Below are 16,693 nucleotides of genomic sequence, written 5' to 3'. Positions count from 1 at the left end.
TGATATACACGATATGTTGACATATATTCTGTTGGACCAAAAATACATTTGAAGATAACAGCAAGTGCATCACACGTAATGTCAAAATGCAATTTGTGCTTCTAATAGTCCTATAGTACGAACAGCAAAATGACTTACTGTGCTTATTCATCTCGTTGTCGCAAACATCAATTTATAATAATAATAATAATAATAATAATACAATTAAAATAAAGCCAAAGATACTAATAATCAACAAAAAATATGTACTGTTCCGTATGGGTAAAAGTATATAATTAAAGTTATATTTCTACTTTTCAACAGGCTGGATTCAGCAACGATCAGCTGCTCATTGCCTTGGAGCCAGAAGCGGCATCACTATACTGTAGACATATTCCTCTCGAGACAAAGTCATCAGACGGTGAAACATCGATTGTGCCTTTATCTCCCGGAACTCGTTACATCGTTATTGATGCAGGAGGCAATCACACACACACACACACACACACACACACACACACACACACACACAGAGTTTTAATTGTGGGCATTCGCTTTATTTTTTTAGATGTTTGATTTTAATTAATAACTACTGTTACAATGTTGGCTCGACATTTTGCACAAACTCCTTTAGAGTTGCTAAAAGCTTTAAAATCAGTGGTACAACCAGATCTGATTAATTCCTAACCACCAGACAGAACCGTCCAAGACTGTTGTATAAAGAAATTTCATTATCCATATTCATAAACGGAACTGTCATTAAACGTTTCGAACTGATTTGCTTGGTACTATACAATCAGTTCCCAATTCCTTTGTCCAAGTTTAAAACATTCACGCCGTTCTAAATCATCTGCAATAGTATTGCTTAAATAAAATTGCATGTTTCATTTCTTTTGAAAATCATTATTAATTCAAAGTTTTAAAGAAATTAATAAAATATAAGCATAAAAAAGCGATAATTTTCGTCGATTATATTGAAACTTATTTCTATATTTTCTCAGCTCAGGCTTTAAGTAAAAGTTGGGAGATGGTGTTACGACTCTATGGTCACAAACATAAGTAACAGAAAAGAAGCCAACAGTATTATGAAGTGAATCCAAGCTTGTCCTTATAAAGGTCTATGAAAGTCCTAAATTAAAGAAACGTTCCTTATAAATTTCAATACCGGCAATGGACTGGTCCTCCAAGAACCGTGACTTTGTCCAGATTGCGTTGTCCAGAATTCCTTTTGATAATTTATAATAGTTCGAAAATAATAGTATAGTTCAAATAATTAGACCTTTCTATCTCCAATTAACAGTTCAAACAAATGTGTTTCCTCTCGAATACTATCTAAGTACAACATTAAATACATTTGCAGACTTACATCAGGACCACAATAAGTGTGAATGACTCAAAATATAGGAATGAATCTAATTGCCTAATTGTCTCCTTTATACACCGTATATTGCGACTGTAATTAGCAATAGATTCCACAGGTGCATACACTATTCACTTTGCGTCGAATTAAGCTTATTCTTGTGACCTTGCGTACCCAATGGGAAGCTACAGTATTATTCTCGAAACAATGATATCCTATCAGTCACTGAGAAACTACGCCATAGGCGCCATTTAAATCTTATTATTAAGATTATTATTAACAATTGTTAACACGTACGTAAACATATATTTATAGTTCATATGCAATATTATACTCTTAACAGATTCAAGTCATGCAGACCAAACTTAACTAAAGATATTTTGTACACATTACAGGCGTGAATAAGAATTATAAAAATTAGATAAGCTCATGTATCAGGAGTTACAAAAAATATAGATGTACACAGCAACGGATGTACGGAAACGTTGCAGTGAACTCTTGTGACCTTACATCTAAATAACTGACATTTCATACCAATTTTCAAAGATAATGTTGAAACAAACGTTGGTTATAAAGAAAACAAAAAGGATACAGTATTTAAAACTGAAAGTTTTTAAAATTAGTTTCTGTTGATATGTATCTGAATTATATGAATAGGACATTCTACTTTAATCATTACTTTGGATGCGGTAATAATCATATGATGTTTTTTTTCTGTCCTGTTTCAGATATAATTATATTTTTAGTAATACATCAAATACACTCCCATCAGCTATGTGGTACAAAAGTTAATTAAATCGCATTCTACAAGGCATATGATGTTCGTCATGAAAGGTTTCAACATGTGTAGCTTTTAATTTCTATATGGTGTATCATCAGTTATTATATGCTAATTTTTTCTCTGTTAACTTTACATTGTCAGAATCGTGCAGTATGTTTCCATACTAAACAGCTCCATATGTCACGACGCGTGTATCTAAAAATAGCACCGTGTATTAGATACTGCTTTGCAAACAAACGGTGTACGCTCATGTAGTATACAAGTTTTAGCTTTTCTTTTATTTGATTTGTTTGTGGATGAACTAAACAAGCTGTTTCGTCCATTTGAAAGAATAGATGATAAAGTGAACGATGTGGACGAAGTCACAAATGAAACTTTCAAATGACTAAACCAATGAACGTGATATTCGCATATGAACGTGAGAGACACAGTTATTGAAAATACCATTCTGATCATTTAAACAGTTATTTAGGAAAAATATTCATAACGTTTCGTAAATGGAATGTTTCAGACTATGTCCAGTGCTTTCTAGGGTCTATACAATTAGCATTGAAAAGCATATTGAGGCAAAATTCTATCGCACATCTGTCTGAGACGTATCATTTACTAGTCAGTCAAAACACTAAATTCGAGACAATATGCAACTGAAGATTTTGGTAGGAAACTAAGGACATCAGAGTGAATAAGCCAAGACGACGAAGAAGTCATATTTCCACTGGCTAAATGGACTGTCACACACCGACTGTTTTGCAATTTTCCCCGTTTAACTATTTTGATACGATGTTAGGCGAGCGATAGTAGCCATACAAGTCATAGCTGAGGTCTCTAAAACAAAGAGGTCACAAGTGACAGGGCATAAACATACGTATTATGTAGCTGGTAATAAGAATGGCAATAAATATATTTACATGTATGCATCTTGAATTTCCTTAGAATTTACTTTCTTGAAATTTTCAATTACAACAATTCATATTTTGCCCACATTATGATTCCAAACAATCAATGACAAAACAGAAACACAGGCACAGTTGATTCAACTCTCAAATCACATGTAGGTCGTACGGAATTGACCAAATAAATCCAGTCCATCACAAGCCGAAATGAATTAGATCAACATAAAACAAAATCCATCCATTCCAGACTAACTGGAAAGGTTGTTTCAATGCGCATTTATTCAGAAGATGACTCTAAATTTCGATTTCATGTAGATAACACGACTAATGTTGATCTTGCGATGAAGTTCAAATATCGCTGGGCGGTTCTACGTGCGCATTAATGTTGTTACAGTGTATTGTTACAGTGCACTGATGAATCTACGGTTGTGTAATTATCTTGGAAATACAGCATAAATTCAGTTACTTTGTTCATTGTATTATATTTTTTATTACGAAGCCTTTTGAAAAACCCACAATGACTATATAATAAAAAGGTTACTACATTTTTATGGGAAAATATGAACTCGTTTTTTCGGTCTAATACTTCATTCCCAAGGTCGTGCGGTATTACTCAGAAAATTTCGTTCATATTTTCCCATACAAATGCAGAACATATAAATATAGAATTAAAAAGTCTCCATCATTACCAAAGAAACTTTTGCCAACTTACAGACAAAAATAGGATCATGAGATTTCACAGACACTTGCATTTCTTTCAGAAGATTTTAAAAATAAAGTGGTATCTTATAAAAGGACTGAATGCATAAATTTCCGATTACTCACAAAACGTACACACATGTATGTATGTATATGCAAGTTAAATTATTTATTGATAAGGTGTAGTTCTCTATTTTAAATACCTTATTATTATATTTAAAACAATGACCCAATTCTGACTCATCAAACAATCACTTACAGTGTAGACAGAAAGAGAGTAATGAATTGATAACGTCTTTTATTCATCCTGTTATATGATTTTAGTATTTTTCTGTAGTCACTGGATCGAGAGTAATATTAGTTATTAATTATTACATATGTTTTGTTATTCACAATATGCAAAGATCTCTCAATACCTTGTCACATAAACTCGATTGTTGAGATATCTACCAGTCATATGTTATTGGTTTGTGAATCTTCGACGAATACCGCTACAAGTAACTGAATTTCAGGTGGCACTGTTGATATAACGATCCACGAAGTTATGGAGGACGGGAACTTAAAAGAAATTCATAAGGCGACAGGCGGTGCATGGGGAGGACAGGAAGTAGATGAAGCATTCAACCAGTTTCTGATCAAGATATTCGGAAATCCTGTTCTTGAAAAATTCAAAATGGACGCCATAGAAGACTATATTGGAATCTTTCGTGATTTTGAAGTGAAAAAGAGGAAGGCATCTCCATCTGTGACAGAACATCTCACCTTTACCTTACCTTTAGCATTAGTCGAAACATTTCAAAATGAGACCGGAGAAACCCTAACAGAAGCGATCAATCAATCTCCGTTCGCAGCAAATATTAATTTACTTAAAAGAAACAAATTAAGATTGGACAGTTCCCTAGTGGGAAGCTTTTTTGACAAGTCAGTAAGAAGCGTATTAGAACATTTGCATGTATTTTACGACAACTATGAGAAGTATGGAGTATCAGTGGCCATTTTAGTTGGAGGTTTTTCTGAATCTCCCATGCTAAGCTGTGCTATTCAAGACACATTTTCTTCGTGGAAAGTCTTAGTTCCTTGCGATGCGGGTCTCGTGGTGCTGAAGGGGGCTGTGCTATATGGTCACGATCAATCAACCATCGTTTATAGAGTCGCTAGATATACATATGGGGTTGGATTGCGTACCATATTTATTGACGGGAAGCATCCTGTTGAAAAACTGAGAGTGAATGAAGATGGGACACGGCTGTGTATACATATTTTCGACATATTTTTAGAGAAGGGTTCTTTAATAAAACATGGTCAAATCTTATGTGAGGGAAAAACATTATTTCCACGTAAATCCGAACGTGACTACGTGAGGATTCCTATTTTTGCAAGTACCAGGAAGGCTGCACAATTCACAACTGATGAGTCATGCTTCTTCCTGGGCAAACTTGTTGTTGGTGGTCTCGATATCAATTTACCTCGAAAAGATCGTAAGGTAGTTTATACAATTACTCATGAAAGCACGGATCTGCATGTACATGCGATAGATACAAGGTCTGGCAGAAAGCTTCAGGCTTCAATAGATCTTTTAGACTGAATTAGACCATGAAGGACTTTGCCAGTCCGTGTCCTCTCAAAACTCAAGGGACAGCAAATGTATATATATAATTTTCTGATTCTCTTTTGCACATGATAATATGTGAAAAATCATAGTTGGTACGTTATTAAAATATCAGCATGCAGTAGTAATATGAGATCAAACGTGTAATATTAAACAATATGAAGAACTGTAACTGAATTATCTTAACACTTGGTTTGGATCATCAGCCGCCATGACATGTTTTAGCTATTTCCTTTCAATCTCTTTCCAATTTGAAAACCTTAATATTTTTGTGCTATCTATTTACTCTCGAAATTAGCTTTCTTTAACACCGCCTATGACTTTGAAAATTTCAGTTAGCTTTTTAATACGGCCACAGTTGCGAGAAGGGCATTTGACATAAACAACTGAAAAATACAAGCTGTGTTAAGGTAATTTGACAAAGTGGATCAGAATGGCAAGATATTAGTGGGAAACGTTATCTAATAAATAGCAAAATAGAACGAGAGAGTGATAAGCATGTCACTTGCAATTGTTTTGATCGATTTTTGTTTTATTGCAGAGTTTGTTCTGGGTTTACCGATATATAGGCATTATCTTAAATGGACAATTATACCTTGATGTACATACACGAACAACTCCCTCATAATATGGTCCTGATTTTGTCACAACCGGTAGTCTGTTATAGTAGATATTTTGACTTTTGAGACTCTAAACTAGTTGGCACTTGGATCTAGAACATTTTTGTACTGAGGGCACAAGTGGATATATAAACTGTTTCATTAATTATTACATATATGAGCCTTCTTCGTGAATATTGTAACAAACTCTTCATATTTGTGTCCACCGGTGTTATAGCACAGCGTGGACTCCATGACATAATTTGCAGATATCTTTGAATACGTTTTGTCATCTATCATTCATCTTATTGGCTTGTGAAATTTGGTCAGTAACACTATAAATAACAATTAATTCCAGCTGGTATCGTTGATATAACTATCACGAAGTAATTGAGATAAGAAAGGTCTTAAAAAATTCATAAGAAGACAGGCGGCGCATAGATAGGACAGGAAGTAATGAAGCATGCAGACAGTTTCTGATCTAGGCATTCGGAAATCTAATCCTGTTCTTCAGAAATTCAAAGTGGACGCCATAGAAGACTATATCGGACTCTTTTGTGATTTTGAAGTGACGAAGAGGAAGGTATCTCCAGTTGGGACCTTTACCTTGCCGTTAACATTAGTCGAAACATTTCAGAGTGAAATCGAAGAAACCCTAACAGACGCGATCATTCGATCTCTGTTTGCAGCAAATATTAATCTACTTAAAGGGAACACACCGAGATTGGATAAGGCATTAGTGAGAAGCTTTTCTGACATGGCAGTGAGAAGTGTAGTAGAACACCTGCAAGAATGTTACGACAACAATGAGAAGTACTGGGTATCGGTCACCGTTCTAATTTGAGGTTTCGCTGTGCTATTCACGGCAACGTTTCTTCGTGGAACGTCTGCGTTCCTCATGATGCGGGTCTCGTGGTTTTGAAGGAATTCTGCTATATAGTCATGATCAATTAAGTGTCTTTTATAGAGTCGCTAGAAATACATACAGCGTGGATTCTATGACGTCATTTATTTTGCAATTATGGTTCCTCCTTTGCAATGAAATTGGTTACACGTACAATGCCTTTGTATATGTATGTATATGGCATATACAAAGAGACACTATACATAATTGTACACAATAAATATACCTATTTTATTCTAAATTAACTAAAATTGTAAAGAGTGCTTGTGCAGTGTGTTGTGGTCAGAATGCGGACAATGTTAGGTCTAATTAGTCTTTAAAATGCCATTTGATAATATTGGTTGTTCAAAGTGATAACATGGCAAAGTTTTCACAGCTATACAGATAATAAATCTATAATGTTGTGACTCAGATCAAATAATGTATATTTCTAATGTAATTACAATCCTCAACGATCTTTTTCCACAACGAGTCTTAGGTTTTCCTTGCTATAATTGTGTTCCTACGTATGGTACTATTTTAATGGATCACAGGAACTAATTATACAGCCCTGTTTTAGAACATAACATGTCAAAGGCTGGACCTCACTTGCTTTTGTCGTATAAATGACGGATGTAACAAGTGCCTCTCTAATGCCGCTCATAGCAGGAATACATCACCCGAATTCTCTCCCAATGCCACATTGGCATGAAATATGGCGATACACAGGTGTCAGTTATATTACACAATTATCTTTTCTTAGTGCCGTAAAAATTGTCGAATTTTCAAAACTTTTAATAACTATCTTTAAAAGATAAAATGTCACGCTATCGCTATATCCCAAACCCTTTTAAGGTCTTATGTTTACTTTTCTAGGGTCCACAAAACGCACTCGAGAGTCTATACAATATTTAGCAGCCACGATAAAAGGATTAAGGATGCAATACATTTCTGCTTACAGATATAACTTAAATCATCTTCTGCACACAAGTTCTGAATGCCAACATATATAATGTTCTGTTCACAGCTTAACTGTAGGCTTACGAGGTCCAGTCTAAACTAAAGCTTTATTGTGTAATATGTTAAAATTGATGAATGAAACATTTTAAACAGATAGAGGTAAAACTCTTGCATTTTAGTCGTAATAGGAAATTCATAAGTTACATGATATTATTACATGATATTATATTGAGTTCTTTATTTATGCTGAAATTGTCTTACAGCCTGTCAATATATATGGCCCTACAGAAGTAAAGACTGAAACATATTGTAAGTATTTAGGATGCATATATTCTTAAAAAAAATACTGGTATATGTATCGGAAAACTGTCTAGCAGGGGTTGAAGGCTATGCATATTTTGAAGCGAAGTCTTTTGAAATTTGACAGATTTACCGTACATGGATTACTTCGTCTGTCTGACGCGAAGATAGCTCCCATCCTCAACTATGATGCTGAAGTTTGGGGGTTTTACGATGCCAATGATATTGAAAAAACTCGTTTGTCATTTTGTAAATATATTCTTGGTACATATAAACTTATTTTGAAATAGTTGCTAAGAATACTACAAATGACGGAAGACAGATATCCTAAACAATGCTACAGTTTACAGATAAGATGGGTGGAAAATTTTGATTGTTAGGCTAACAATGTTTAAAAGCTTCTTTTACATTCGGAATAGCCAATATTTGGTAAACTCACGGCGTAAATAATGAAAATAAATTGTTTTCAGCCAGAGATGTGAAGATATTTTAGGCAAAAGCTGCAGGATGAGATTAAGTCGATGGAAAGACTGCGTTTCTCTGAGTCATTAGAAGCAGAATTCACTTGTCAAAGATATCTAGAATTGATCGGATGTAGCGGTTTTTGTTACATAATAACTATGCTTGGAGCGTGGAACTTGCCAATAAGAGGTAACACGGGAAGATATGAAAGTATTTGCTATGAGGAAAGATTGTCAAATTTGTAACCATAACATCAAAAATTGATTGCATTTTATTAGTGCTTGATTGCTATATGGAGAAATACGAAGAAAATATTTACCCGCCTTTGTATATATTTATCCAACTTTACAAAGATGTAGGCCTTGTATACCAACTGAACTAGTAAAATTCTGATGACAAATAGCAATGTTTACTGTTAAAGCCTTACAGATTACAGAAACTGTTTTATTAATGACTCCTGCTACATAAGATTCTAAATCAATATAAAAATCTTGCTCCATGCAGGTTCTAGGGTTCCCCTTGAATTCGTTTGTGTGATTACTGTGAAATATATTCTTGTATTTCATCCAATTAAAAAATGCAATAATGATCACTTTCATGTATATCACTTTCAATATATATGATGCTCTTTTGCTACGCAGAAAAACATCTTATAGTACCGCACCATGTAACAATCCTTTCGAATGCACTGGTCCAGCAAGGGATCATGTTTGTCAGGGATATATTAAGATTAATGTAATTAAATGACTACGAACAGTGCAAAACTAGCATCTAACTAGCGTGAGTGCTTTCGACTTTACATGACTATGACTTGTTGCGGATGCTGAAAATATATATTATTACGTGTGATAAGTTGTATGAATATGGATTGTAAGGTCATTTTTAAACACATTACATCTTTTCAAGATAATGGGTGTGTACCTTACAATGAGTTGATTTTTGAGAAAACATGTTATTGGGACCTTTTGACCTTGAAAGTGTTATATATATATTTGATTTAATTTAATTGTTTGTAAGTTTTAAAATGTTTTTAGTTTTAATTTTATTACATGTCAAAGTAATGTAATTTTGTTTACTAGGAATTTGATATTTTCCAGAAATTAGTTTGACCTGACTGTTTAATCGCAAACACCAAACTTTGTATCTTTTGATGACCTAGTTCCTGGCCTTGATTGAGAGTCAAGTAAACAACTTCTTTTATTAATTCGATTTTAATATGTGAATGATAATAGTAAAATCCAGGCTGTACTGGAATACGTGACTTTAGACGTGTAGATACTTCTAAACCATTCTAGAATGTGATCAGGTGACCCTCATACGGGTATCTGTTTTGCGCATTATTTGACTGTATAACCCTTGTCTATAGAGAAATAATCTTGGTCGGGCTTCTAAACTCTGGGACGTAAGGTGTTCGCTTTGTTATGACCAGTTTGCAGTTATATTTTAATTTGTATTCAAATTATTTGGATTCTAAAAGATGAATTATTTTGCTTGGAAATATTTGAGTGATAATGCAGAATTGTTAGAGAAAGAAAGTTCTTTAAATTCTATTCGGAAATTCAAACACCGGAATATTATTGTCTGTGGAATAACAAAGAACCGTAGACACTACAGCACCATACTGGCTACATTACACGTCATCGCCTGCCATTTTGGAATTTTCGTCGGGACTCGAACTTCAATTCTTTAAAACTTTTTATTACTAGGACTTCGAAAAATTAATTCGTGGATTATTCTTGGATTATTTTTGGATTTGATTCTTAAAACCGTAATTTTTTTTGTTCTTCATTTTTACAGTGTTTTTCCAGGGAAATACATTATTTGTTAAATTTTTCAGAGCTTGTTTTATTTCACTCTTTTTTCTGTTACTGTTTATTAGAGCCTAAACAGGTAACATAAGAAGAGCTGTAGAAGAAATGGGGTTGACGAATTTGATAAGATTTGAATTCAGGTCATTTGATTTCCTCAAGGAAAACCAGGTGACCTAATTTCAGATTGATTAGCTGCTAAAGGGCATGCTGTTTTTGACAGAATGCTATAAAAATGATTATTCGACCCTCTTTCTGGTTCTGAAATTGCGTCTTAGTTATTATATCAGTATTGTTTAAGTGAGAATTAGTTATTCCGACGTCAGTATTAGTAAAGTCATTTAGCTGGGTTAAGTTGATGGTATTTAATTTATTTCAATTATTCATTGGACTTACAAGTTGCTCATAATCTTTGTCTAAGTAGCTGTTTGGGAATTACTGTGAATTAATTCAAGACAGAGTATTATATAATTGTCATACGTCAAAACTGTTGGCACAAACCGTTCAAAGATATTGGTACATATCACCACTGGAACTAATTTGGAGTACTCAATACAATGTTGACGTCATATATAACTTTCAGGACTATTTAGGATTTCGTTCACAATACTGTAAATTCTTTTTAATTTTTAACTTTATATTTTAGAGAAATAATTATTTGTTAATATTTACAAAGCTGTTTCGGAAAGGAAATTAAGAGAATTACAAATTAAAAAACCCGGATGAAATTAGAAGAAAAGATGTTTGATGTTACCAAATACATTAGATTAGAGTAAAAGAAGCTGATCGATATTTTCCTCATTTCTTCCTTAAACTTTCGAACAGTATTTTATCATTATTGTACTAACCATGTGTTACATGAAACTTAAATTGTACATGCGTACATATGTATCTTCTGCGTTATTTATTTTAATTAAAATGAGGACAATAAAATTGTGTCTTCTTAAGAAAAAAAACTCTTGGATACCTATATAATTTATGTACCCGTGATTTCATGGTAGTGGATACACATTAAGTACTCTGTCCTTAGCCCTAGCAGGCTCTTGTGTTCGGTATCGGGAACCTAGTCGACGAGACTTTAGATACATTATGGAAATATGAGAAAATGTATTTATATGTATATTGTCTGTCTTTTCCATTTGCTTTACTATAATCTATTAACTCTAAGACTGATTTATACCATGTATCCCATGTGAAAAAAGCTAAATAACTGCGTGTAGTCATGTTAAAGAGACTGTAGATGTGTATTTTAAAATAATTCTGAAAATAGTATGTTTGTATGTAATTGCGTTTTAAGGCACCTCAGCATAAGTATGCAATTTATGTTTGTATGGAATGTAATAGCGTCGTACGGTCAGTCCGACTAGGCGGTCAAGATCACTGAACACGTTTCCTCGGTTGTAGGCGAACATCATAATTTTGTAATATAGGGGTTTTAGTGGATTATCAAATTCAAGATGGTGCAAGGCTTTCAGTCTGGAAAAGGACCCCGAATAGACGATTAATGTATTTTAGAGAGGTTTCATAGTGATTCAATACTCGGAGTGTGGTTGCAATTTATGTGGTAATAATTGAGCATTAGCAGGCCGCTGGGTCGTGAAGGTGGCATGGTGAGTTGCAATTCGAGTTCCAATTTTCATTTCTATCTTTTGAACCGTCTGTTTACATAAACATATTCTTTGACAGAAGTCTCTGATTTCATTGAATTTACGGTTAATATGGAGATGATTTGTTCAAGAGATTTTGAATTTGCAAAGGTTAATTATTATTTTGGGAGGTTTTGATAAGTAAGATGGCCATTTAGGGATACAGAATATTGCAGTATTTCTAACAGTGATGTTTCAGTTTGAAAGTGAGGACGAATTCAGATGGGAAAATTTGGAACGACGTTTGATTTCTGAAGGTTTGGAATATTGGCCGAACCACTACATTAGATGCAGGGTTAGATGGATTGGAACATAGTTTGGTAGCATAATAGAGAGTCAATTTCGATCATTAAGATGAAGTGATGGTTTGTTTGCTTTAGCATAGAGACTTACTGAAGGTTCTATATAGGGAAGGTGCAACCGATCGCCCGCGAACTCATTTTATCCGCTTATTTGCATCATTGAATATGACTTTAACAATCGCTACTCCGGTCCGTAACCTGGATAAAGCTGCACATTCCTGTTCTAAATGCACTCAGATAGAGTCTAAGTCCCTGACTGTGTATTAAATCAAACATCTGTAAGTACAATTTACAGTAAGATCCATAATCAATCGAGACATAGTTATGTTGTAATCTTACTTATGACTTGCATAAGCGGAACAAGGTCTCTCGTTCTGCTTCCCAATCCGTGTTTGCCATGACTCTCGAATGAAATCCAGGGTTGATACCCCTAACGAATCTAAATGTGGATGAAAAGGTAGTTTTAAGGTCGATAATAAGCCGTAAATTTTACTCTTTTCCAAAAAATGGAGACGAGAACCGTCAAGATATCGGTTTGGGTTTTCTTGAATACGATCTAATCGGCAGAAACGCATATTGTTATTTTTTATATTTCGAAAATGCTCATATGTAGTTGACATTCAATAGTAAGCATACTCTTTGATGTATAGAAGATCACAAAATTGTCAATATATAACGATCATTCAGTTTCTGGGTTAAACCATTTCACTCAACTGTTACTGCTGATATAGAAGATGGTGAATGACAATACGCTATAATGAGGTACATAAATATCATGGGAATAGCTTTCCGAAATGTTGCTGCCAATTTCAACTCTGCAGATTTTATTTTTCGAAAGACTGAAGACAAAGTTAAGGATGCGTCTCTTTAGATCTAGGATGAATTGATCATTCATTATGCCGTACTTGCGTGTGGTGTGCATGGTTTCTTCAATTATCGAAAAGACGGCAACCATATGTTATTTATAAAAGCTTCTCTGCGCAATGCTTCAAGTTTGACTAGATGGTTTATTGTGTTTCTATGAATTCATACTGAACGTTCGATAGCGCTTTCTTGGATTCGAGATACCAGAGCAGTCTATCAATTATCATCAATGCTTTGCAAATGCAGCTTATTAATAATATGGAACTACAGTTGGAAGGGTAGTTTTAACTATTTAACAAGCCATCAGGGCACCAAAACATACATTTATAACGTTTTGAGCTGTAGTTCGGGCGCGTTGTGGACAGCATCTGAATTAAATAATATCTGACAAGTTAGGAGTGTTTGACGTTTCTTTACGTTTAATCGGTTATCAGCAACCCTTTGAAGAAAATTTGATTGACGTTACCAACACTCATGTCGCACGCGCATATCACAAGCTGTCGTCGTTTATGGGCCGGGGTCAATACGTTGACACTGACCTCCAGGTTTCCCAGCATTGCTTTACCACCTTGTACAGAATGTATTACTTTTTACTGGCAAAGTTAGCTGGAATTGATTCAATTAAAGAATTACCTGATGAATACAAAAATATATTGAACACACGTTGTCATGGAAACATAATCAATAGCTCTGGATAAGCTAAGTTAATAAAAGTAATATGCTAAGGGGACTATAAAGACCATCGAGCTTATATGTTCCCTTTTTGTAAGCATCCATACTTATTGAGGTTAAAGGATGTAGTTAGCCGTAATAGACTTCTGATGAAAGAGACTTGCATCTTCTATATTGCGTAATCTAAATACATATTTAACCAAATATCTCAAATCGGACTCAAATTTAAATCAAAGACGTTTTTCAGGGACAAGCATTCTACCACCTAAAAAGAATTTCCAGGAATACAAGATAGAACCGTTTCTTCTTATTAACTGCTGAATCTTCAATGCTAACACGATTTTCAAACGACCTGCTATGGTGGCCACGCGATGTCAGATCAGCACTATTCTTATCTGAACCATCTATATATCATTAGAAGTCATTTGGCGGAAACCCACGTCATTATAAAATCCATTTAGAAGGACTAGTGATGACAAGATTGTCAAGATGGAAATCATGGCAGGCATACTGAATGCAAGATTGGCACCATATTGTTTAGGAAGAGTAGTGATAAGATTTGTAAGATGGTTGCCATAAAAGTCGTAGTGAATGTCAGATCTGCACCATTTTCAGTTAGGACCAAGTAGACATTAGAAGAAATCCCTTGGTAAAAATTGACTGCTCCGGTGGCCAAAGTGAGTAGAGCATCCGCCTCGGACACGGGATGTCGCGGGTTAGAACCCCGGCCGAGTCGTACCAAATACATAAAAGTGATACCAGTAGCTGCCTTGTTCGGCGGTAACCATTACGGAATTAGTGTTAAGACTGGTTGGCCTGGTGGCAGGAGAATGTGACTGGACGGGACATCATGCTACATGTCTGCTTCATGATGCCCCAGTGCTAGACATCACTATATACTGTCACACTGCCGACACCATAGAGATATGATTGCAATTTTTTTAAAGCTACTCTAGAATGCCGAATCACACACACACACACTTGGTGAAAACCCAATGTCAGTATGACCATATTGGAAGATATATAAGTACCATTTTTATTTTGGACCAAATAGACATCGCAAGAAGTTTTTGAATCTATGAGGATATGACATTTTGTTCAGGGATCGCAAAAGTTTTTTTATTGTATCATTCATACTGAAGAAATAACGTGGTTTACAATGTCATTCTTTTTAGGGCTCGAAATGATTGAAATAAATTCCAGTAATGCAATCTTAGCAACATCTGCAAATAAAATGTTGCATTTACATTTGCATTAGTGAAGCAGGCATGACAAAATATGCACCATAAAGAAAGCCCCTCTTCCCCGTAAAGTACTGCAATCAGTGTATGTCCTTTCATCTCTGGTACTAAGCATTTTCATGTGCGTATACATTTTTTTAATTATATTTCATGGAATATGTTTGGGAGTTTCCTATCCATGTATATATTTGCTCACCTGACACAACATAAAATAATCATGACATAATTAAATGGGGCTAGCACACTGATAGCAGATACTTACAGTATCAGATACATTAAAACACCAAATGTAGTTCATGTAGAAAACAAACAAAATGTACAATTTCAAGATATGGATGAATATAATTTTTAAAAAAATAGTAGTCAAACGTTATTTACATATAAAATACATCACAGAATATGTACCAATAAAACATGTTAATTATAATGATCACAATTCTGTTAACAAAATGTCAATGTGTTCCATGCGCGAGATCATGTGTCCATGGCAAGGTATTTTTGGATCTGTTCCGAGGTTTTATCTTTACCGTATTTCAATCCTATGACCATATTCAGTCGAATCCACTTGTAGCTTCAGTGAATGGAACATCTAAAAATCATTACTAATTTTACAAACGAGCTAGCATGACTGAGAGAAAAAAGTCTTAACCAAAGAGTTAGAAACCACGGTCTCTTAATTTTCCAACCTAAAGGCAAAGTTGATAATGCTTGCAGTTTAAATTTCAAGTACACAAAACACAAAACTCAAAATTCATACCACTCTGCCTTCGTAACTTGTCATTTCAATGGTCTAGTATTCAATATGGATTTAGGTAGAATTCAGATCAAACAGGAAAACGAATACAGAGTAATAATGAGATATGCATTTCATTCGGAAAGTAGTTTTATAGCCGCAGAATATTGGGACAATCATTAGAGCAGTTGGCAAAGAATATGAATGGAATGTAAATATATCGAACCTTTCAAAGACTTTTGTCATGTCATAATTACCCACATGAATTCATTAATGGCTCTGAAAGTTTTCAGGAAACGTCCATATCACCGATAGAACAGTTTTGCTCTTTAGTTGTGAATTGTAGCATAACACAAAGACGTAATGGAACACAGGAAAAATGAAAACTTTGGTTCTTTTTGGTAATTAATACGTTGAAAGACATGCGTTAATAGTTTCTAATAATTTATTAAGAATTGTATATATTTCATATTCATCCCACTCTTCTAGCTTATTCATAAATGTTACTCTACTTATTTTATGAAAACCATTATTGCACATAATTTATAAAATACTGGTTTTTTTTTTCTCCGATAGATCCTATTGTTCATTTTATTCAATTCAGTTCCTTAAAAGTATATGTATAACTGGGATTTTGTTTTCAAAATTATTTGTCACAATCTCTAATATATCCGTCCATAACTCAAGTGCTGAAACAGGGAAAATAAAAATTAAAAGCCTATATTTGCACACATCTAGAGAATTCATCTGTAGTTTTTTATATCCATTTATACACATGGCTTTGCAATACTTATTTTTCCTTACCTCATTTCATAAAATATTCTGCTACGAATAAATGCAAGGGGAGACGTTATGACGTTCCTTTACGAATTTCGTTTGTTGTACAAGTATTTGTGAGTAGG

General features: G+C 34.3%; 1 protein-coding gene across 1 annotated transcript in view; it reads left to right on the top strand.

Annotated features, from left to right (window-relative positions):
- LOC149782197 (heat shock 70 kDa protein 12A-like) overlaps positions 1 to 11,216 on the top strand; it is a 41,498-nt gene extending 30,282 nt beyond the window's left edge. Inside the window, exons 4-5 of the mRNA XM_089935083.1 lie at positions 304 to 549; positions 4,221 to 11,216. Coding sequence (XP_089791209.1) covers positions 304 to 549; positions 4,221 to 5,297 — 1,323 coding nt within the window. The 3' untranslated portion in view covers positions 5,298 to 11,216. The remainder of the gene's footprint in view (positions 1 to 303; positions 550 to 4,220) is intronic.
- Positions 11,217 to 16,693: the final 5,477 nt, after the last annotated feature.

The sequence above is a fragment of the Sinohyriopsis cumingii genome, chromosome 15, assembly GCF_028554795.1.
Source record: "Sinohyriopsis cumingii isolate HCF-2022 chromosome 15, ASM2855479v2, whole genome shotgun sequence".
NCBI lineage: Eukaryota > Metazoa > Mollusca > Bivalvia > Unionida > Unionidae > Sinohyriopsis > Sinohyriopsis cumingii.
The sequence above is the reverse complement of the archived record's forward strand: the minus strand, read 5'-3'. Positions and strand labels throughout refer to the sequence as shown.